The following is a 24,564-nucleotide window of genomic DNA, read 5'->3' as shown; positions in this document are numbered from 1 at the left end:
TTTTAATGGAATGTATTTTTGTTGAACATTTTTAATGTTTTCTTTAAAAGTTTCCCACTGTTTATTTACTGCCATACCTTTTAGCCTATTTAGCCAATCAATCCTGGCCACCTTACAAATTGCGTACCTATGCAATTGGCTTCGTTTAAATTCAAGATTCTAGTTTGGGATTGGAGTATATCAGTTTCAAACTTAATATGGAATTCAACTGCATTGTGTTCAGTTTTTCCCCAGAGGATCTTTTACTGAGATTACTAATTAAACCTGCCTCATTACACAATATTAGATCTAAAATAGCTTTATCCCTAATTGGTTCCACAACATATTGTTCCAGGAAACTGTCACAAAAGCATTCTACAAACTTATCTTCCAGACTACCTTGCCAAGTTGATTTGTCTAGTCTAAATGAAGATTAAAGTCCCCCACAATTATGATATTGCCTCTGTTACAAGCTCCAATTATTTCTTGCTTAATGCTCTCTCCAATGGTATAACTTACTTTTAAGGGACATATAAACTACTCCCCTTAGCATTTTCTGACCCTTGTTATTCCTAATTATTCCCCATACTGATTCTACTTCCTGATTCTCCTCCTTTAAGGCACTCCTTAAAACCTACCACTTTGATGAAGCTTTTGGTCACTTCTCCAAATATCTCCTTTTGTGGCTCGGTGTCAATTTTTTGGTTTAATCGTTCATAGGGTGTGGGCATTGCTGACAATGCCAGCCTTTATTGCCCATCTTTAACTGCCCTTCAGAAGGTGCTGATGAGCCGTCTTGTTGAACGGCTGCAGTCCTTGTGGTGCAGGTACACCCACACTGCTTTGGTAACACTCCTGTGAAGTGCCTTGGAACCTTTATTGTGATAAAGACACTATACAAATGCAAGTTGTTGTTGTGAAGCATCTTTCAATGTTTTTATGAAGGGTAAATCGTGCTTGACTAATTTGCTAGAGTTCTTCGAAGATGTAACAAGCAAAGTGGAAAATGGGGATCCTGTAGATGTAGTATATCTGGACTTCCAGAAGGCATTTGATACGGTGCCGCACAAAATGTTAATACACAAGGTAATATCGCATGGGGTTAGGGGCAATTTATTAACTTGGATAGAGGATTGGATAACCAACAGAAAACAGACAGTCGGGATAAATTGGTCTTTTTCTTGTTGGCAAGATGTAACTAGTGGGGTGCCACAGGGTTCGGTCCTCGGGCCCCAACTATTTGCAATCTATATAAATGACTTGGATGCAGGGATAGAAGGTACTATAGCCAAATTTGCAGATGACACTAAAGTAGGTGGGATAGTAAGTTGCAATAAAGAAATAAGAAATCTACAAATGGATATGGATAGATTAGATAAATGGGCCAAAATTTGGCAGATGAATTTTAACGTGGATAAGTGTGAGGTTATCCATTTTGGTCGGAAGAATAGAAAGGCAAATTACTATCTAAATGGAGAGAAACTTCAGAGTGCTTCAGTGCAGTGGGATCTGGGTGTCCTCATGTATGAATCGCAGAAAACTAGCTTGCAGGTACAGCAGGTGATAAGGAAGGCAAATGGAATTTTGACATTTATTGCTAAAAGAATAGAATATAAAAGTAGGGAAGTGTTACTGCAACTGTACAAGGCATTGGTGAGACCGCACCTGGAGTATTGCATACAGTTTTGGTCCCCTTACTTGAGAAAGGATGTAGTTGCATTGGAGGCAGTTCAGAGGAGGTTCACTAGATTGATTCCAGAGATGAGGGGCTTGTCTTATGAAGAGAGATTGAGCAGTTTAGGCCTTTACTCTCTGGAGTTTCGAAGAATGAGAGGAAATCTAATTGAGGTATATAAAAAGGGGATTGATAAAGTAGACATGGAGAGGATGTTTCCTCTTGTGGGGCAATCTAGAATGAGAGGTCATAGTTTTAGGATAAAGGGTAGCAGATTTAAAACAGAGATGAGGGGAAATCACTTCTCTCAAAGGGTCGTGAATCTGTGGAATTCACTACCCCAGAGTGTGATGGATGCCGGGACATTGGGTAAATTTAATGAGGAGATAGACAGATTTTTAATTAGTAACGGGTTGAAGGGTTATGAAGAACGGGTAGGAAAGTGGAGTTGAGGCCAAGATGAGATCAGCCATGATCGTATTGAATGGCGAAGCAGGCTCGAGGGGCTGAATTGTTTACTCTTACTCTTAGTTCTTATGTTCTTATGTTTCAAATGGGAACATGCAGCATTGAAATGGTGCATCTGTGGTGTAGGGAGGAGCTGCCTTTCAGATGAGACATTTGGGGAATTTGAACTTATGGCAAAACCATAAAAAGGTTGATATGGATCAGCATTCCATTTGAGAAGGAATGGACATGAAAATGGGGCATGTGTATAGTGGGCAGCTAACTCGATATCATCCATTTTACGCTATTGTCAGCAGTTAAAATTACCCCCATTAAATGAAGGCCCTGTCTGCCCTCAATGTAGCTTATTAGTCTGCACTGTCATAAGGTCATTGATATTGAGATTTGATGAATAGTTTGAATGTTCTTTGATGCAGAATCAAGGGATGGGGAAGGGGTAAACAGGAATTGTTAACACAGAAGGGCTTTTTGGCATTTTTCTTGTTGTTGTCGCCTCCAAGTCCTATCCACTTTACATTGCTGGGTAGTGCAGAAGGCAAACTACACTGATGCAACCCACTCTGTCTGGGCCATATTGTTGAGAGCCTCCAGTACAATCAATGCATCTGAACCTTTGCTTCGAACTGCCAATGATGTGCTCTATGATGTTCCTGGTAGTCGTATGCTCTGACTGTATGTGCACTGTTCAATCATGGTGGAATTGCAGAAGTCATCAGCTATGTCTATAGTAGGTATCCATTGCAACTAGCATTCATCCTTGATGTTTCTGGATGGGTAGGAAGGTGGAGTGGATGGATGAATGTCACAGAATGAAGGTGTCAAGGCAGCTGTCAGTAAAATTGGCACAGACTTGCATAATCTATTTATCCACAAATGCCTTATTCTGTCTTATCCCAAACTAACTCTAACAACACAACACAGTTTCTGATAATCCAAATTTTGTTCCCTCTAACAACGTGCGGTGCATATGGGCTTTGCCAGGTGCTTCATTTTTTAAAAATTCATTCATGGGATGTGAGCGTCACTGGCCAGGCCAGCATTTATTGCCCATCCCTAATTGCCCTTGAAAAGGTGGTGGTGAGCTGCCTTCTTGAACCGCTGCAGTCCATTTGGGGTAGGTATACCCACACTGCTGTTAGGAAGGGAGTTCCAGGATTTTGACCCAGCGACAGTGAAGGAACGGCGATATAGTTCTAAGTCAGGATGGTGTGTGACTTGGAGGGGAACTTGCAGGTGGTGGTGTTCCCATGTATTTGCTGCCCTTGTCCTTCTAGTTGGTAGAGGTCGCGGGTTTGGAAGGTGCTGTCTAAGGAGCCTTGGTGCATTGCTGCAGTGCATCTTGTAGATGGTACACACTGCTGCCACTGTGCGTCGGTGGTGGAGGGAGTGAGTGTTTGCAGATGGGGTGCCAATCAAGCGGGTTGCTTTGTCCTGGATGGTGTCGAACTTCTTGAGTGTTGTTGGAGCTGCACCCATCCAGGCAAGTGGAGAGTATTCCATCACACTCCTGACTTGTGCCTTGTAGATGGTGGACAGGCGTTGGGGAGTCAGGAGGTGAGTTACTCGCCTCCGGATTCCTAGCCTCTGACCTGCTCTTGTAGCTACGGTATTTATATGGCTACTCCAGTTCAGTTTCTGGTCAATGGTAGCCCCTAGGATGTTGATAGTGGGGGATTCAGCGATAGTAATGCCGTTGAATGTCAAGGGGAGATGGTTAGATTCTCTCTTGTTGGAGATGGTCATTGCCTGGCACTTGTGTGGTGCGACTGTTACTTGCCACTTATCAGCCCAAGCCTGGATACTGTGCAGGTCTTGCTGCATTTCTACATCTTAATGAAAATTAATGTTATGTATTTTCTACTTCCTAATAATGTGCTCCTTCTATGTGAGATTGATGGCTGCTAGGTGTTAGTATCTTATGCCATAGATAGCAATCAATCAGTATTCAACATCTCGGCTGCTCTGGCACCCATGACTGGAGGGTATCCTCTGCTTCAGAGGATCTGACCTGTGTAGCATTCCCAAAGCAACATCTTGGAATGCTGCCTTTCTGCCTCTCCATTTTTCTTCTGCCTTTTAAAAAATAAAATGCTGCCATTTCCCCTTTCGGGGTGAGCAGCGTTCCTTTAAGTAAGGCATATTCTGTGCTATACCCTCGGGCTGCCAACAGATCATTTAAATAGACTGACCTTGTTTTCTAGTGCACGGTCAGCTTTGTGCTGTACAGATGTACACATTGCCCAAGAGCAGCAGTGCAGCACATCTGTACTGGGATCGCAGTATAGGTTCCATAAGGTTACAGTTAAGGTAGACAGTAGTATTACAAGTAAACTACTGACACAGTTACGGTTACTATCACTTTCTTCCATTTTCCCTGTAAACATGTAAATAGGAAATGTAATTTGTTTACAATTCAGTCAAGGCTCCACATCTGGTTTGAATCAAATATCCAAGCAAATCCTGAATTGGTAATGATGATGATTGGATGGGTTCAAGGTCATTTCTCACTCCGAGTGCATACATGTTCTTGTGGCTCATTTCCTTACCTTCTTTTCTTCTAATTCATTCCTCATCCTCATTTGTTCTTCCTCATCCAGTATCTTATTGTCATCACAGTCAAATCTTAAAAAGGTATCGTTGATCTCTTGGTCAGAGTGACCCAAACTGAAAAACAATTGATCTTTTTCACAAAACCTTCAAGCATGTTCTAGCTAAAAAAGCATGAAGGGTGACTCCATGATCAGATGTTCTCAATGGAGAATGTATATCACAAAATTGTAGGTTTGCTTTCCTGAGATACACTCTCAGAATCATGCCAAGACATTCAAAGATCCAAAATAGAGTGATCCCAACTTGTATTATTTTCACAGGGAAATTATTTCAATATATTGAGATAAATTTGTGTCATTAGCAGCCCCCGTAACAGAAACTGGAATGCTATCAGGCATTTAAGGTGTGGGCTCACAGTTTCCTGCCCATGAATACTCCGCAGCAGCAGAGCTAAAGATGAAAATTTACCTCAAGGTTTTAAGAGTGATGGTCACTCGAAGCGCCAAATGAAATAACAGTAATGGTTTACATGAATTGTTTACTTTTAGAATTTTGAAAATGATGAAATAATATCTGGAATAATACATATTTCAGAATTTCTGATCATGTGACAGCTTACCAAAATTAGGCAGGAGCACAGCAGAATATGTTGGAAAATTCAGGTGAAGAGGACTATCACTGGCCAGAATTTCCCTCCCCCAACTCTGCTGGTATTACCAGTGAATACTGCTTTCCCATTCACTACATGCAAATAGTGATGGGACACAGGTCCTGGTTAATCTTCCTCCCATCCACTGCTTCCTGGAGCCTCCATGGTATGCTGTTAGGTGCAGGAATTGGGTGGTTAGGCCTCAAGTTCTCAGTAAAATGGATGTAGCAGCCTCTTCTCCCTCCTGTCGGTCCTAAACACTTAACTCTTGAAGGCCTCTCTCAGCCACGAATCTCTTTGGGAGCCTTCATTCTGATCTTTGGGGCACATCTGCCCCTTAAGGGTCCCTCACCACTCCAGGTGCTGCAGCAGAGTTTCTTCATTTTTACTGGAAGGCAGAATCTCACTTGGAGCTTTCCATCCTCCATGCATAGGCAATCAGCCCCGAAAGAAGAGATCCTAGGAGAAATAGAGGGTGGACAGAGGTCCGGCCTCTAGAAAACTCCGCCACAGAAAAGAAAATTCTCCCCAAAATCTCTGTCAGATTGGTCTACTCTAATGTGACCACCAAACACCTAGAACAAATTTTCAGTTCTCTAAATTGTTTCTCTAAATTGTGATTAGAGTTCTGACAAAGGGGTCCTGATTTTAACTCTGGGCAATTCTTGAGTGAGTGGGTGGTGAGGTTAGTTGGAAGCTCACGCATTGCTGCAGGAATCAGGCCCAGGCTACTTTAACTCCTGGGGCCTCATTATCATGCCACCAGCCTACCTCCATCCCTGATTGGGTAGGAAGTGGCTGCCGGTCCATGATAAATCGGGCAATCCATGGCCACCTGTTGACGTAAGATGGAAGAGGCGTATCATGTTCATTGGTTTGTTTCTATTTTAGATTTCTAGTATCTGCAATGCTTTTCTTTTTATTTACAATGGCTAATTTTAAGAAACCCTGCTCACAGGCTCTTCCACTGGATATACATATTAGGAATTCATCTATGTACTTCCCACCCATCCAGAAAAATGAACTATTCTGGCTTAAACACTTTCTGTAACCAGTGATGAATTTTTTTAGCCACCACAATTTAAAAGTTATATTGCAATTAAATTCATACTCCTTAAGATTGCTTCTGAAATCCTCAAAACCCAGTTTCTTGGATCCATTTTGAAGCGTTTTCTGCACATCAGATATTCGCTCCTTTTTCAGCTTCATTTTCATCAAAGCCTTATTATAACCCTGTAAATTCAAACAGCACAAAGTATTAGGCAATGATAATGACTTATAAAGACATACAAATCTAGAACTTAATGTTGTGATTCCAATGCATGCTCATGTGAAATTTTTCTGTCCTTTACTTTAACACGGAATTTAAAGAAATTGTTAAAAAAGCACAGAGGAATGTCATATGTTGGTGTGAATCTTTGAAGGCTCATATCACAAACAGGATTTTCTATGCTCTTGTGACAAGTAACCATAAATACTCAAAAGCTACCTGTAAAAAATATTGTTACAGAATTTTTTTCCATACAATTGCAGCTGATAATTAGCAGCCAGTTTTACAAATGAGATGAGGTGATTTTTGGATTGGAAATCTTTGGAGTGTGCCCTGAACTAGTTGTTTGTACTTTAAAAAGTAGCATCTACCTAAAATTCTGATTTATTTTGAACAGATACTGGACAAAAGACAGACCTAGTCAGAATTGTGCAGTGAATAGTCCACCACTACTGATGGCACCAGCTGGTAGCAGGACTTGCAAAAAGTGCAAAGCAGAGATTCAAGGCTGAATGTTGCACCCTTACCTACAACCCCTGCTCCCCTTTTTGCTGGGAGTATGGGATGTAATGACTCATGACCCACACATTGGATTTACGCAATGTGGATGGTCCAGACTAAACTACAAGTAGAGGTGGTTTTTTAAAATATTTTTGTTCATGAGATGCAAGTGTGGCTGGCAAGGCCAGCATTTGTTACCCATCCCTAATGGCCCTTGAGAAGGTGGTGGTGAGCCGCCACCTTCAACCAGTGCAGTTCATGTGGGGTAGGTACACCCACAGTGCCTTTAGGAAGGGAGATACAGGATTTTGACTCAGTAACAGTGAAGGAATGATGATATAGTTCCAAGTCAGGATGATGTGTAGCTTGGAAGGGAACCTGCAGGTGGTGGTGTTCCCATGCGTCTGCTGCCCTTGTCCTCTAGGTGGTAAAGGTTTTGAGTTTGGAAGGTGCTGTGAAAATAGCCTTGGCAATTGCTGCAGTGCCTCTTGTAGTTGGTAAACACTGCTGCCACTGTGCGCTGGTGGTGGAGGGAGTGAACATTTAATGTGGTGGATAGGGTGCCGATCAAGCATGCTACTTTGTCCTGGTTAGTGTTGAATTTCTTGAGTGTTGTTGGAGCTGCACTCAGCCAGGCAAGTGGGGTGTATTCGATCACACCCCTGACTTGTGCCTTGTTGTTGGTGGACAGGCTTTGGGGAGTCAGGAGGTGAGTTACTCGCTACAGAATTCCTAGCCTCTGACCTGCTCTTGTAGCCACAGTATTTACTCAGCTGGTCCATGGTTCAGTTTCTGGTCAATGGCAACCTCCAGGATATTGATGGTAGGAGATTCAGTGATGGTAATTCCAGTGAACATCAAGGGGGGAATGATTAAATTCTTTCTTGTTGGAGATAGTCATTGCCTGGCACTTGTGTGGCATGATTGTTACTTGCCACTTATCAGTGCCTGAATATTGTCCAGGTCTTGCTGCATGCAGGCATGGACTGCTTCAGTATCTGATGGGTTACGGAGGGTACTGAACACGATGCAATCATCAGCAAATATTCCCACTTCTGAACGTATGTTTGAGGGAAAGCCATTGATGAAGCAGCTGAAGATGATTGGACCTAGGACACTACCCTGAGGAACTCCTGCAGTGATATCCTGGGGCTGAGATGATTGGTCTTCAACAACCACAACCATCTTGCTTTGCGCTAGGTATGATTCCAACCAGTGGAGTTTATCCCCAATTCCCATTGTCTTAAGTTTTGCTGTGGCTCGGTCAAAAACTGCCTTGCTGTCAAGGTTTGTTATTGTTGCCTCAACTCTTGAATTCAGCTTTTTTACCATGTTTGGACCAAGACTGTAATGAGGTCTGGAGCTGAGTGGCCTGGGAGAACCCTAACTGAGCATCGGTGAGCAGGTTATTTCTGAGTAGGTGCTGCTTGATAGCACTGTCGACAACACATTCCATCACTTTGCTGATAATTGAGAGTAGACCGATGGGGCAGTAATTAGCCAGATTGGATTTATCCTGTTTTTTGTGGACAGGACATACCTGGGAAATTTACCACATTGTTGGGGAGATATCAGTGTTGTCGCTGTACAGGAACAGCTTGGCCAGGGGTGTGGCTAGTTCTGGAGCACAAGTCTTTAGCACTACTGCCTGGTACGTTGTCAGGACCCATAGCCTTTGCTGTATCCAGTATCTTTGGCCGTTTCTTGATATTACATAGTGTGAATCTAATTGGCTGAAGACTGGCATCTGTGATACTGGGTTCTCAGGAGGAGGCCGATGCATCATCCAGTTGGCACTTCTAGCTGAAGATTGTTATAAATGCTTCAGCCTTGTCTTTTGCACTGATGTGCTGGGCTTCCCTTCTCCTCTGGTTAGCTGTTTAATTGTCCCCCATAATTCTTGACTGGATGTGGCAGGACTGTAGTGCTTTGATCTGATCCATTGGTTGTGAAATCACTTAGCGCTGACTATGGCATGCTGCTTCCTCTGTTTATCATGTGCGCAGTCTTGTGTTGTAGCTTCACATGTTTGCACCTCATTTTTAGGTATGCCTGGTGCTGCTCCAACCATGCTCTCCTGCACTCCTCATTGAATCAGGGGTAATCCCCTGGCTTGATGGTAATGGTAGAGGAAGGGATACTGCAGGCCACGAGGTTATCGATAGTGGTTGAATACAATTCTGCTGCTGCTGATGGCTCACAACATCTCAGGGATGCCCAGTGTTGAGCTGTTGAATCCATCCTGTATCTATCCCATTTAGTACAGTGTTAGTGCTACGATGAAGGGTATCCTCAGTGTGAAAACAGAACTTCGTCTCCACAAGGACTGTGCAGTGGTCACTGCTATCATGGAAAGATGTATCTGCGGCAGGCAGGTCGGTGAGGGCGAGGTCAAGTAAGTTTTTCCCTCATGTTCGTTCCCTCACCACCTGCCGCAGGCCAAGTCTGGCAGATATGTTCTTTAGGACTCAGGCAGTTTAGTCAGTTTAGGGGTGCTACCGAGCCACTCCTGGTGATAGACATTGAAGTCCCTCATCCAGAGTACATTGTGTGCCCTCAGTGCTTCTTTCAAGTTGTGGAGGAGTACTGATACATCAGGTGATGGAGGGCAGTAGTGGTAATCAGCAGGAAGTTTGCTTGCCTGTCTTTGACCTGATGCCATGAGACTTCATGGAGTCCAGAGTCACTGCTGAGGACTCCCATGGCCATTCTCTTCAGACTGGATACCACTGTGCTGCCACCTCTGGCGAGTCTGTCCTGCCGGTGGGACGGGACATACCTAGGAATGGTGATGGAGGAATCTGGGACATTGGCTATCAGGTATGATTCAGTGAGTATGACTATGTCAGGCACTGCTTGACTAGTCTGTTGGACAGCATTCCCAATTTTGGCACAAGTCCCCAGATGTTAGTGAAGAGGACTTTGCAGGACTGATTGGACTGGGTGTGCCTTTGTTGTGTCCGGTTCTTAGCTCGATGCCAAGTGGTCCATCTGGTTTTATTCTCTTTCAACTTTCCTGTAGTGGTTTGATACAGCTGTAGACTAGACTGGGTAAGGACAGCAGATTTCCTTCCCTAAAGAACATTAGTGGGCCAGATGGGTTTTACGACAGTCTGGTAGTTTCATGGTTATTATTACTGAGACTAGCTTCCAAATTTATTAATCAATTGAATTTAAATTACACCAGCTGCTGTGGTGGCATTTGAACTCATGTCTCTAAAACATTTATCCAGGCCTCTGGATTACTGGTCCAGTAACTTTACCATTATATTACCACTTCCTGTACTGGCGACTTCTGATTAGTTCAATACTACAGTTCTCAAAAACATCAAGACATCTATTTCAGTTATAAAATTAATTTCTGCATAGCCGGAACCATGGGATAGTAATAGAACTAATCAAAAAACCCCACCACCCCTCAGTGATCTCTCCCTCCCTCTCCTCTCTGCTCCACTCCCAGCTGCAGCCTTGTGGCACAGGTTTTACCGCCCTTCACTGACAGGAAACCAGCCTGTCAACCAGGCTGGCTGCCAGGCAGGAAGCTTGCTGAAAAAATTTAAAAGACGTCCTGCTATTAATTTCAGCAGGACATCCAGGAAACCCATCCAGAAATATGCCCCTTACTGTCTTCATGACCTGAGTAAAAATCGGGGCCATAATTTCCTGATGTAAGATTTACAACCTTACTTATACTTCGTCTGAAATGTGTTACGCAAAGGCTTGCCCGTCGAGGCTAAATGCTTAATGAAATTACCCTATTAGGATAAATGTGATTAATTGTGAGGAACAATGCTATGTCGCATTTCATCCTCAAGGTGAGGACTTGTGGAAAATGTGGACTTTCTATATCTTTTTGCATTATAAATTTTATGTACTTTCATATATGCTTTGTATAAGCTTTTGGTAAATGAAGAATTAATTTTAGATGTATACCTTACTGAAAAAAAAATGCTACCTGTACAATTTGAATCAACCGGAATCATACTGTTGTGTAGACTAATAACATGAACAGATAAGGGAAAGAAAAAAACGGATATCAAAAATTATGTAACAAGTTGTGATTAAAATGGAACAGAAAAGCAGGATGAGTCTTGCCGGAATTGTATGAACAAAGAACAGTACAGCACAGGAACAGGCCATTCGGCCTGCCAAGCCTGCGCCGATCTTGATGCCTGCCTCAACTAAAACCTTCTGCACTTCCGGGGACCCTATCCCTCTATTCCCATCCTATTCATGAATTTGTCAAGATTTCTCTTAAACGTCGCTATCGTACCTGCTTCCACCACCTCCCCCGGCAGCAAGTTCCAGGCACTCACTACCCTCTGTGTAAAGAACTTGCCTCGCACATCCCCTCTAAACTTTGCCCCTCGCACCTTAAGCCTATGTCCCCTAGTAACTGACTCTTCCACCCTGGGAAAAAGCTTCTGACTATCCACTCTGTCCATGCCGCTCATAACTTTGTAAACCTCTATCATGTTGCCCCTCCACCTCCGTCGTTCCAGTGAAAACAATCCGGATTTATCCAACCTCTCCTCATACTAATGCCCTCCAGACCAGGCAACATCCTGGTAAACCTCTTCTGAACCCTCTCCAAAGCCTCCATGTCCTTCTGGTATTGTGGCGACCAGAATTGCGCGCAATATTCTAAGTGTGGCCTAACTAAGATTCTGTACAGCTGCAGCATGACTTGCCAATTTTTATACTCTATGTCCCGACCGATGAAGGCAAGCATGCCATATGCCTTCTTGACTACCTTATCCATCTGCGTTGCCACTTTCAGTGACCTGTGGACCTGTACGCCCAGATCTCTCTGCCTGTCAATACGCCTAAGGGTTCTGCCATTTACTGTATACTTCCCATCTGCATTAGACCTTCCAAAATGCATTACCTCACGTTTGTCTGGATTAAACTCCATCTGCCATTTCTCCGCCCAAGTCTCCAACCGATCTATATCCTGCTGTATCCTCTGACAATCCTCATCACTATCCACAACTCCACCAACCTTTGTGTCGTCCGCAAACTTACTAATCAGTCCAGCTACATTTTCCTCCAAATCATTTATATATACTACAAACAGCAAAGGTCCCAGCACTGATCCCTGCGGAACACCACTAGTCACATCCCTCCATTCAGAAAAGCACCCTTCCAGTGCTACCCTCTGTCTTCTATGACAGAGCCAGTTCTGTATCCATCTTGCCAGCTAACCTCTGATCCCGGGTGACTTCACCTTTTGTACCAGTCTGCCATGAGGGACCTTGTCAAAGGCTTTACTGAAGTCCATATGGATAACATCCACAGCCCTTCCTTCATCAATCATCTTCGTCACTTCCTCAAAAAACTCAATCAAATTAGTGAGACACGACCTCCCCTTCACAAAACCATGCTGCCTCTCGCTAATAAGTTTGTTTGTTTCCAAATAGGAGTAAATCCTGTCCCGAAGAATCCTCTCTAATAATTTCCCTACCACTGACGTAAGGCTCACCGGCCTATAATTTCCTGGATTATCCTTGCCACCCTTCTTAAACAAAGGAACAACATTGGCTATTCTCCAGTCCTCTGGGACCTCACCTGTAGCCAATGAGGATGCAAAGATTTCTGTCAAGGCCCCAGCAATTTCTTCCCTTGCCTCCCTCAGTATTCTGGGGTAGATCCCATCAGGCCCTGGGGACTTATCTACCTTAATGCTTTGCAAGACACCCAACACCTCCTCCTTTTTGATAATGAGATGACTGAGACTATGTACACTCCCTTCCCTAGGCTCATCATCCACCAAGTCCTTCTCTTTGGTGAATACTGATGCAAAGTACTCATTTAGTACCTCACCCATTTCCTCTGGCTCCACACATGGATTGCCTTCTCTGTCCCTGAGCCAACCCTTTCCCTAGTTACCCTCTTGCTCTTTATATACGTATAAAAAGCCTTGGGATTTTCCTTAATCCTGTTTGCCAATGACTTTTCATGACCTCTTTTAGCCCACCTGACTCCTTGCTTAAGTTCCTTCCTACTGTCTTTATATTCCTCAAGGGATTTGTCTGTTCCTAGCCTTCCAGCCCTTACGAATGCTTCCTTTTTCTTTTTGACTAGGCTCACAATGTCCTGCGTTATCCAAGGTTCCCGAAACTTGCCAAACTTATCCTTCTTCCTCACAGGAACATGCCGGTCCTGGATTCTAATCAACTGACGTTTGAAAGACTCCCACATGTCAGATGTTGATTTACCCTCAAACAGCCGCCCCCAATCTAAATTCTTCAGTTCCTGCCTAATATTGTTATAATTAGCCTTCCCCCAATTTAGCACCTTCACCCGAGGACTACTCTTATCCTTATCCACAAGTACCTTAAAACTTATGGAATTATGGTCACTGTTCCCGAAATGCTCCCCTATTGAAACTTTGACCAGCTGGCCGGGCTCATTCCCCAATACCAGGTCCAGTACGGCCCCATCCCTAGTTGGACTATCTATATATTGTTTCAAGAAGCTCTCCTGGATGCTCCTTACAAATTCTGCCCCATCCAAGCCCCTAGCACTAAGTGAGTCCCAGTCAATATAGGGGAAGTTAAAATCACCCACCACTACAACCCTGTTACCTTTACACCTTTCCAAAATCTGTCTACATATCTGCTCCTCTACCTCCCGTTGGCTGTTGGGAGGCCTGTAGAAAACCCCCAACATCGTGACTGCACCCTTCCTATTCCTGAGCTCCACCCATATTGCCTCGCTGCATGACCCCTCCGAGGTGTCCTCCCGCAGTACAGCTGTGATATTCTCTTTAACCAGTAATGCAACTCCCCCACCCCTTTTACATCCCCCTCTATCCCGCCTGAAGCTTCTAAATCCTGGAACATTTAGCTGCCAATCCTGTCCTTCCCGCAACCAAGTCTCTATAATAGCAACAACATCATAGTTCCAAGTACTAATCCAAGCTCTAAGTTCATCTGCCTTACCTGTTATACTTCTCGCATTGAAACACATGCACTTCAGACCATCAGTCCCTCTGTGCTCTGCAACATCTCCCTGCCTGCTCTTCCTCTTAGTCTTACTGGCCTTATTTACTAGTTCCCCCTCATTTATTTCACTTGCTGTCCTACTGCTCTGGTTCCCACCCCCCCTGCCACACTAGTTTAAACCCTCCCGAGTGACGCTAGCAAACCTCGCAGCCAGGATATTTGTGTCCATCCAGTTTAGATGCAACCCGTCCTTCTTGTACAGGTCCCATCTGTCCCTGAAGAGATCCCAATGGTCCAGATATCTGAAACCCTCCCTTCTACACCAGCTGTTCAGCCACGTGTTTAGCTGCACTGTCTTCCTATTTCTAGCCTCACTGGCATGTGGCACAGGGAGTAATCCCGAGATTACAACCCTGGAGGTCCTGTCTTTTAACTTTCTACCTAACTCCCTAAACTCCCCCTGCAGGACCTCGTCACTCTTCCTGCCTGAACTAATGAACCTCAAGGTTATAATGGACTGTTTGTGCACCAATGAAAATTGTTTTGCACATGTGATCATGATCAATGCATAAACGGAAGTACAAACAATTTAAATGGCAGGACAAATCAAAACAGCGATATGTATAAACCAACCAATCAATGCCCAGGAGGAGCCACTGACTACAAAGAATAAAGGAACAGACCTGGAGAGGTTTGGCACACAGATTTGAAGATGACAAAGGGAGAGACAGAAGAAAAGTCACAAGCCGTCTGTGCCACTAGAGCCGGAGGACAGTAAAGGCCACCTGGACTAGGATATCGACTGCCTTGGATTTATTAATTATTGTTTTTATCCTTAATAAATAATCGTGATATTACTACTTCAGATGTTTCCTTGTTTGAATTCTTATTGTCTAGTCCAAGAACAAATTATAAGTAAGGTTCTATATCTTTTACAAAGGAGTAGATTTCACTGCATTGTAGTGGACCTTTACAGCTTTAGGGAAGGGAAAACATCAAAATAGGTGAATGAATGTAAGTTGAAATGTACTATAATTTTAATGACCATTAGATGCAGGTCATTTTCCTGCCTCTTACATTACAGAATGTTTATATTTTTTGAGTGCTGAGTACAGTAGCTTAGTGATAATTGTACCACAAGATTATGAAAGGTTGTGAGTTCAAATCCCATGATATAAGTTGTGAAATGGATTCAATTTAAACTGGTAAATTATGATTGGTTCCAGAATTGAAAAAGCGAAGAAAGCTCCATGATTGTTGTAAAAATCCAACTGGTCCACTAATGTCCTTCCAGGAAGGGCCTGCTACCTCTAGCCAGTCAGGACTACATGTGACTCTGGTTTCACAGTACATGATTGGATCTTAGTGCCCTCAGAACAACTATAATTGGATCAGAAAAACTGGCGTGTCAATATCACCCGCATCCTAAGAATAAGTAACAACTAAGTTAATGTCTCTTTGTTATGAACATGGTGAAACAGATTTGACGTGTGAAATATCCAACATAAACCAACCTGATATCTGCTAATCCTTAACCAATGGAACTCGTAACTACTTTTACCGGTGTATTATTACGTAAAATATCAGTATTGTCACACACAAACATACCTGTTTAATGATGTCTGTAATCTGGAGTTCATTTTTCTGAATTGAGAGATCTGCTTTCACCTCTGAGTACGTATCATTTATAATAGCCAGGAACATATTCTGAAAGAGAGATTTGTTAAAAATAATATTAACTTAATTTTTATAAATGAATGACCATTAAACTAGGTCTCAAATTTCTGGTTGCACATTGATTAATTTATAGAAATATATAGAATTTACATCACAGAAAGAGGCTATTAGGCCCAACTCGTTTGCTTTCCAGTTTATATGAGCATATAGTTCTAGTCACATTTGCCTGCAATGTTCTAACATCCTTTCAACCCATTTCCAACACTCTGATATCGTTGGTATTATTTCTCCCACAACCACCCAGAAGTAAATTCCATGACCTCATAACTCCTGCACTCTGCCCCTCATTCCAGATCCATTAATTACTAGAAGCAGTCTACTTCTATCTACTCTGTCCCATCTTTGCATAATCCCAAACACTTCTGTCATGTAACTCCATAATCTGTGCTGTTCTAATGAAAAAAGCCCAATTTTCCAAGTCTTTCTTTGCATTTGTATTTCCTTGTACCAGGCAACTATCCTAGTGGATTAGTACAGTACTTTTCTAACCCTCAATATCCTTCCTAAAGAACACACATTGCTCTAACTGAAGTCTTCTTAAGCTTTTATAAAGGCTCTTCATTATCTCTGCTTTTACATTCTATACCTCTTGTGATAAAATTTATAATTTCATTAGGTTTTTTTAAGGTCTTTAATATCTTGTGGACCTGTAATCCAATATGCTTATGCTCTTCCACAGCACTGGGCATACTTCCATTCACAGTATAATTACTGCTGTTAGTTTTTTTCAACTTTAAAAGCAACACTTCACACCTACCAACATTGCCACTTTTTAGCCCATTCCCCCTTCTAATCCATATCAATTTGCGGCTTCCTTTGGAATTCATAATTCCTTCTAAATCACTAAGAAATCAAATAAGGAATTCAAAAGAAGCATCTTTAACAAGAGAGTGGTGAGAATATGGAACTCGCTGCCAAAGGGTATAGTTGAGACAATTAGTATAAACAAATTTAAGAGGAAGCTAGATAAACATATGAAGGAGATGGAAATAGAGGGTTAAACTGATAGAGCCAGACCTGGAAGGATGGATGGAGGCTCAGGTACAGCATAAGCACCCCATAAACTGGTTAGGCTGAATGGCCCATTCTGTGCTGTATATTCTATGTAATTCTAAGAAAAGATTTAACTATACGTCATGTTTTGTTATCAACTGCAATTTCTGATGTATCTCCCAGTTGGACCATATCCAGATCATTGATATACACAGTGAACAAGTTTGGCTCTAGAACTGAACCTTGTGGGACCACACTTCCCACTTCTAATCACTCTGAAAAGCCTCCCTTAAGTTCTACTCTCTGCTTTCTGCCACCCGCACCCCAACCCCACCCCGCCGCAATTCCTTACCTCTCAATCTTGTCTAGTAATCTTATGTGTGGTCCCTTGTCAAAGACTTTTCTAAAGTCCATGTTCACTATATCCACTGCATGTTCCCCATCTACCATGTCTGTTATCTCCTCAAAGAATTCTGAGGTTTGCCAAGAATAATTTTGAAATCCATGCTGGTCAATTATAACTATGTTCTCTTTATCTAAACATTTGTCAATTTCATCCTTCGCTAAAAAACTCTAAAATTTTCCCTACCACCAAATCTTAAGCTAACTCATCTGAAATTACATCGTTTTTAACAGTAGTCCAGGAAAACTGCATGTGAGCCTGTAAGTGAGAGTGATGTTGAGACCCAGCAGTTAAAATTTGCCTCATTCGTATGCAGCTTGTTGACTTCCTGATCAAAACAGTGAGAAGCTATTAAAATTGTCAGTTGGAGGCAGCCATCGGGGACTAGAAGCAACAGTCCCCTGCGGTCAGGTGGGTCCAGAGACGATCACAATTGAAAGGGAGGTGGGGGGTGGGGGTGGTGGCCTGAGGCAAATGAGGCCCAAGGATTCCTTGTGGACCTCAGAAGAGCACTTCTGTTCTTCTTGACCCACAAGGAAACTTTAACAATTTAAAAACTTAACTTCCTGGCATCATAAGGCCCTTGATCCAGTCACTGGCAGAATTTGCTTGGTGGAGAAGCTACCACTGAATCTCCACTGAAGCCTCAGATAGGGTCCCCCATTGTCATCATTGAAGTCCAACCTGCATACTTAAAGAGGACTTCATCAGCTTTGGGCAGGTACCCTTGCCCCCTACAATTTAATACTGCAGTCAGTCAAAGAGTGGTTAGGTGCCTCACTTCATTTTAATGCACAAATGAATCAACAGCTTGGCAAAGCCATAATTTCTAAAGCCTCTGCATTTTCCTTCCTCATCTACCCAGGACCTAAGAATGTATCTCATGAAGCCCTGGTATTTTATCTTTCATTAGTTCAACTAGATTATCTAAAAAAAAATTAATTCATCATAATGTCACTCAACTCGCTCTTAGCCACTTTAGGATTCACACATTCTTGGATAGTCCTGTCTTCAATAAAGACTTCTGCCATTTTTTGACTATCATTGGAAATTGACAATTTTATCCTCTGAGGGCTTCCATGTCATTTGTTGTAGGCTCAAAACAAGGTGCAACTTACAAGCAGAACGAAGAAGACAAAGAAAACATAGGTGACAAAATAAATTGGACCCAAGATTCTGTTGGCGTTGTCTATTTCATCAAAGTTGAAGTCACCAAGGATTATTCGAAACTGAGTGAAGCTGGAAAGAAATTAAAGCAGAGTTAGATGTTGAAAACCAAATAAAGATCTACTTGTCCTCGTGGACAGTGCGCTCACAGGGAGTAAACCATGGCAGCATGCAGCACACAAAGTTGTGTTGCCTGTGAATACCACTCTGCTGAACCATTCCTAAAATATTAGCTTTGGTGAGATATAAAAATAAAATTATTTCTTGTTTGCCTAACAGTAATTAGCTGATTTCATCATGCAGATCAATGGCCAGTCATTCCGAAATCAGAGTCTTAATTGAGAACTAAAAACTATAATGATTCTGACAATACAAGATGTAATAATCACAACAATCACTGTTTTGAGTCCAGTGCTTTATTTTAATGGTAGTTTTTAATTTTATGTAGTGTATTAAATTTAAGATTTTTTCTGTTTTACAAAAATCTGTATTATTGTATAAAAGATTTTTACATTAATTGGTTCCACATGTAAATACACCTGCTTAGTAACGGCTGTCTGCAGTGTAGAATGCAGAAAGATTTCAACCAATCACTGAATATCTACCTATAAAGATTTGTGCAAGCCAAGGACTCCATGTCCACATAAACTTCCTCCCTATGCTATGAAATTTCAGTCACGCACATTGTGTAAGCATTTATAATGGATAAATTCTATGTCAAGTTTCATATCATGGAAAGTTCCTATGTCAACAATATCGCCTGTCACAATGTAATTGCAAGCGTCCTGCCAGCATGTGATGCTATTACACCTCCCAGGTCTTGTCCCCACATAACAAGGAAGTAAATTTTCAATGTACTGCCTAGTTATTAAACTGGGAGTGAAGATCATCTTCCCATCATAGAATCTGCTCGATTTTTAAATCTATGGACAGTTTCTACAATGGACAGCAAATCAGCAACATCAGTTTTATTCTCGAGCATTAAGTTGAAAATCTTATATATATTTATATAATATATCAATATATTTATATATAGTTTATTTAAATTTATATTTTTTTTAATTCTTTCATGGGATGTGGGCGTCGCTGGCCAGGCCAGCATTTATTGCCCATCCCTAATTGCCCTTGAACTGAGTGGCTTGTTAAGCCATTTCGAGTGCATGTAAGAGTCAACCACATTGCTGTGGATCTTGAGTCACATGTAGGCCAGACCAGGTAAGGACAGCAGATTTTCCTTCCCTAAAGGACATTAGTGAACCAGATGGGTTTTTACAACATCGACAAACCATCGACAATGGTTTCATGGCCATCATTAGACTAGCTTTAAATTCCAGATTTATTAATTGAATTCAAATTCCACCTTCTACTGTGGTGGGATTCGAACCCATGTCCCCAGAACAATACCTGGGACTCTGGGTTACTAGTCCAGTGACAATACCAGTACGCCACCGCCTCCCCTGTTTAAATTGGTACTATTGATACCTATTTTTAAAAAATGTTCTGCTCATTTTTGCTCCACATGCTGTTTATTCTGCAACATACTTGTCCATCGACTGCACCACTTCCACTCCCAGGCCTCTGGCTGTTATGGTCTACCTTGGACCTTCTTTTCACATTCTGACTTGAGCTGCCCTTCCTGCCTCCTTGGCTTATCTCCTCAGTTTCTGGTCAGCCATACTCTGGGGTCAACTCTTCCTTGGCTGCACTTCCCCTCCTCTCTGGGGTCTCTGGCTCAGCTACTATCCTCATCACCCTGCTAGTATGGCTTATTTCTTCAGCTGCCCTTTCTGAGTTCCCGCAGTGATCTGGGTAAACAGTGTTTTTACTTTAAATAGTACTTACAACATACCCATTATGGCATCCACGGTGACTATAGTACCATTCAATTAGATCATAGCTGATCTGTACCTCAATTCAATTTACCTGTCTTTGCTGCACATCCCTTAATACCTTTATTTAACAAAAATCAATCTCAATTTTGATTGTTGATATTCTGGCAGAGGCCCAGGAGATAGTGGACGGTGGGAAAAGTAGGTTGAGAAGGAAATTGACATGGTTAGCCCTCAGCAGACCAGCTGAATGGGAAGGTCTGAGAGAGAGAAGCTTGGGAAAGTTTGGGTTGCTGCTTATAAGAAGGTAGTGATGGGTGTCACAATAATCATTTCAGAGAATGCAAAGAGGCACAGAGGATAGTGTGGGCTTATCCAAGAGGAATTCAAGCTTGGAATTGCAGCAGGCATGTACGAAGGCAAAGGAATAGCGATGGGTTTGGGTAGAGGTGGGATGGAACGTGGGCAAGGAGCTTGAAAAAGGCAGCAAAACTGAGATGACAGAAAGGGGAGGAGAAAGGAGAGAATTGTCCAGGCAGGTCCAGGATTTAAAAAAAGGGAGACTGAAGTAATGGATAGAAGTCGAGAAACTAGAATGCCCAAGTGAATGGACACTAGGGCCTGGAAATTTGGTCATGCAGAAAATTGCCTGCTGACAATAGTGGAACGGCCAGGCCCCTAAGTTCTCAGAGATGACTGTGGATACCTTTCTGGATGAGAAGAAGGAGAACCATTCTTTCCCTTGAATGGTTATATCTCAAAGCAAGTTGGAAAAAAGCATTGGTAGCAAGTTTCAGGCATGCCAATGCTAACAGTTTGTGTAATAGGACCTCACCAGGAATTGTCTTTCCCTCCCCCACCAGAAGCCTACATTGTCACATCTAAATGCAGTCAAAGGGGCGTGAGTAACCCCACCCCCCCCCCCCCCCCCACCCACAACCAACTCAATTTCTCCAACTTCTGCTCCAAATCTATACCAAATAATTACCCCGACTATACAAGTGGCAACAGGAACTCCGGTAAGATATCTCTGAGGTGGATACTGCTTTGAGGAGGCCATTTTGTACACTTTGACTGAAGGTTAAAGCACCACTTTGCAGGCAGGAAGGAAATCCATCAACTCCAATTGTAACTCAGCAAGTAAGTCCTGTAGCGACAGGAAAGGGGCGAAAACAGTAGGTGCAAGATGGCACTGGCAGCTGCAGTTCCAATCCTGCATGAAGGCGGCTCAGGATATTGTTTGTTTTGAAGATGGCCTAGAGATGACATCATCATCAGGTAGCACCCTGAGAAATCCAGCAGCCTTTGTGAAGGACAGCACTGCTTGCTCTGAAATTGGAGAGGGGCCTAGATAAGGTGGCCTAAACAAATGATCATCTCCCTACCACCCAGTTGGCTTGCTGTGGTCAGCGGGCATCTCTTAATGCGGTCAAACTATGACAGAGAAGGAAAGGCGAACTCCTAACCTCACTTCAAAAGGTAGGAAAAGAAGAAAAATTCTGAAACTCACCTGCTGGAACGTGAGAACAATGCTCAACTCTGGTAACAATAGCCCCCCCACAATGACCCTCAGCCCTGGTGGCCATGAGCTAGCCAGACTAGACATTGATATAGTGGTCCTGAGTGAGGTCCACTTCTCAGAGCAAGGCAGCCTAACAGAACACAATTCTGGCTACACCCTCTATTGGTCAGGTAGACCTCAAGGTGAACAAACGCCTCGTTGGTGTCAGCTTCATGGTGAAGAAGACTATTGTCACTAAACTTTTAAGCCTGCCAACTGGGCACTCCGAACGCATCATGTCCCTGCGCCTGCCCCTCCAAGACCAGCAGCATGCAACCCCCATCAGTGTTTATGCTCCAACCCTGAAGACTAACCCAGCTGACAAAGAGAAGTTCTAAACAGATCTCCGTGAACTCATCCAGAATGCCCCTCCCAAGGACAAAATTGTCGTCCTTGGCGATTCCAACGGCAGAGTGGGCCGTGACAGCCTGGCATGGAAGGGAGTGCTCAGAAACCATGGAGTTGGAAACTGTAATGCAAAGGGACGTTTACTCTTGGAACTCTTGCAGAAAAGCAGCTGTCCATAACCAACACCTTCTTTCAACAAAAAGATAACTTCAAGACCACATGAATGCATCCCCACTCTAAACACTGGCACCAGATAGATTACATTTTGGTGCGCCAGGATGACCTAAAGGACATCGTGCATACTAGAGTCATGCCCAGTGCTGACTGTCATACAGACCACCGGCTCGTTCATTCAAAGCTGAACTTCCACTTCAAGCCTAAGCCCAAGAACAGGCCCAGAGACAACAGAGACAAAGAAATTTTGAGTCAGCAACCTGCAAACCTCATCTTGCAGAGATAGATATCAAGCAACCTTACAGACTAGACTGGAACATCCTGATCTCACTGCTGATTCCACTCCAGAAGAACTCTGGGAACACATCAAAGCTGCAGTACTGGATACTTCCAACGAAGTCATCGGACCCAGCACCAAGAAGAATAGGGACTGGTTTGATAAAAATGACAAGGAAACTCAAGTTCTGCTAAAAATAAAAAGGTCAGCTCATCAGGCTCACCTGGCTCAGCCAGCCAGTAAAGAGAAAAAGACAGCCTATCATCAAGCATGCAGCACCCTTCAATGTAAACTGAGGAACATCCAAAATGACTGGTGGATTGTACTGGTGGAAAAGAACTCAAGTGTGTGCTGATAGTGGTGACATAAGAAGTTTCTATGAAGCACTAAAATATGGATCAGCATATCAAATCCAAAACCCCCCGAGCAGCGTCAATGGTAAGACCCTACACACCGACAAGGAGTCAGTTCTGGATCACTGGTCGGAGCACTTTGAAACTCTCTTCAATGCCAAGTGCATGATACAGAGCAAACAGAGGCACTTTCTTCTTCTTTGGCCTCCTTGTCTCAGGAGACAATGGGTAAGCGCCTGGAGGTGGTCAGTGGTTTGTCGAGCAGCGCCTGGAGTGGCTATAAAGGCCAATTCTAGAGTGACAGACTCTTCCACAGGTGCTGCAGATAAAATTGGTTGTCGGGGCTGTTACACAGTTGGCTCTCCCCTTGCGCTTCTGTCTTTTTTCCTGCCAACTGCTAAGTCTCTTCGACTCGCCACACTTTAGCCCCGCCTTTATGGCTGCCCGCCAGCTCTGGCAATCGCTGGCAACTGACTCCCACGACTTGTGATCAATGTTACAGGACTTCATGTCACGTTTGCAGTCGTCTTTAAAGCGGAGACATGGACGGCCGGTGGGTCTGATACCAGTGGCGTGCTCGCTGTACAATGTGTCCTTGGGAATCCTGCCATCTTCCATGCGGCTCACATGGCCAAGCCATCTCAAGCGCCGCTGGCTCAGTAGAGTGTATAAGCTGGGGATGTTGGCCGCCTCGAGGACCTCTGTGTTGGAGATACGGTCCTGCCACCTGATGCCAAGGATTCTCCGGAGGCAGCGAAGATGGAATGAATTGAGACGTCGCTCTTGGCTGACATATGTTGTCAAGGCCTCGCTGCTGTAGAGCAAGGTACTGAGGACACAGGCTTGATACACACGGGCTTTTGTGTTCCGTGTCAGTGCGCCATTTTCCCACACTCTCTTGGCCAGTCTGGACATAGCAGTGGAAGCCTTTCCCATGCGCTTGTTGACTTCTGCATTGAGAGACAGGTTACTGGTGATAGTTGAGCCTAGGTAGGTGAGCTCTTGAACCACTTCCAGAGCGTGGTCGCCGATATTGATGGATGGAGCATTTCTGACGTCCTGTCCCATGATGTCGTTTTCTTGAGGCTGATGGTTAGGCCAAATTCGTTGCAGGCAGCCGCAAACCTGTCGATGAGATTCTGCAGACACTCTTCAGTGTGAGATGTTAATGCAGCTTCGTCAGCAAAGAGGAGTTCCCTGATGAGGACTTTCCGTACTTTGGTCTTCGCTCTTAGACAGGCAAGATTGAACAACCTGCCACCTGATCTTGCGTGGAGGAAAATTTCTTCTTCTGAAGACTTGAACGCATTTGAGAGCAGCAGGGAGAAGAAGATCCCAAACAGTGTAGGTGCGAGAACACAGCCCTGTTTCATGCCACTCAGGATAGGAAAGGGGTCTGATGAGGTGCCGCTATGCTGAATTGTGCCTTTCATATTGTCATGGAATGAGGTGATGATACTTAGTAGCTTTGGTGGACATCCAATCTTTTCTAGTAGTCTGAAGAGACCACGTCTGCTGACGAGGTCAAAGGCTTTGGTGAGATCAATGAAAGCAACGTAGAGGGGCATCTGTTGTTCGCGGCATTTCTCCTGTAGCTGACGAAGGGGGAACAGCATGTCAATGATGGATCTCTTTGCTCAAAAGCCACACTGTGCCTCAGGTTAGACATGCTCGGCCAGCTTC

The 24,564-nt window shown here is 43.4% G+C and overlaps 1 protein-coding gene across 1 annotated transcript in view; it reads right to left on the bottom strand.

Moving 5' to 3' along the window:
• Positions 1-24,564, bottom strand: part of LOC137380845 (polycystin-2-like protein 1) — a 128,034-nt gene that overhangs the window by 7,669 nt on the left and 95,801 nt on the right. Inside the window, exons 10-13 of the mRNA XM_068053257.1 lie at positions 18,291-18,411; positions 15,648-15,746; positions 6,433-6,554; positions 4,669-4,786 (exon numbers count right to left, since the gene is read on the bottom strand). Of these exons, the coding sequence (XP_067909358.1) occupies positions 4,669-4,786; positions 6,433-6,554; positions 15,648-15,746; positions 18,291-18,411 (460 nt within the window). The remainder of the gene's footprint in view (positions 1-4,668; positions 4,787-6,432; positions 6,555-15,647; positions 15,747-18,290; positions 18,412-24,564) is intronic.

Source organism: Heterodontus francisci, chromosome 20, assembly GCF_036365525.1.
Source record: "Heterodontus francisci isolate sHetFra1 chromosome 20, sHetFra1.hap1, whole genome shotgun sequence".
Lineage (NCBI taxonomy): Eukaryota > Metazoa > Chordata > Chondrichthyes > Heterodontiformes > Heterodontidae > Heterodontus > Heterodontus francisci.
The sequence above is the reverse complement of the archived record's forward strand: the minus strand, read 5'-3'. Positions and strand labels throughout refer to the sequence as shown.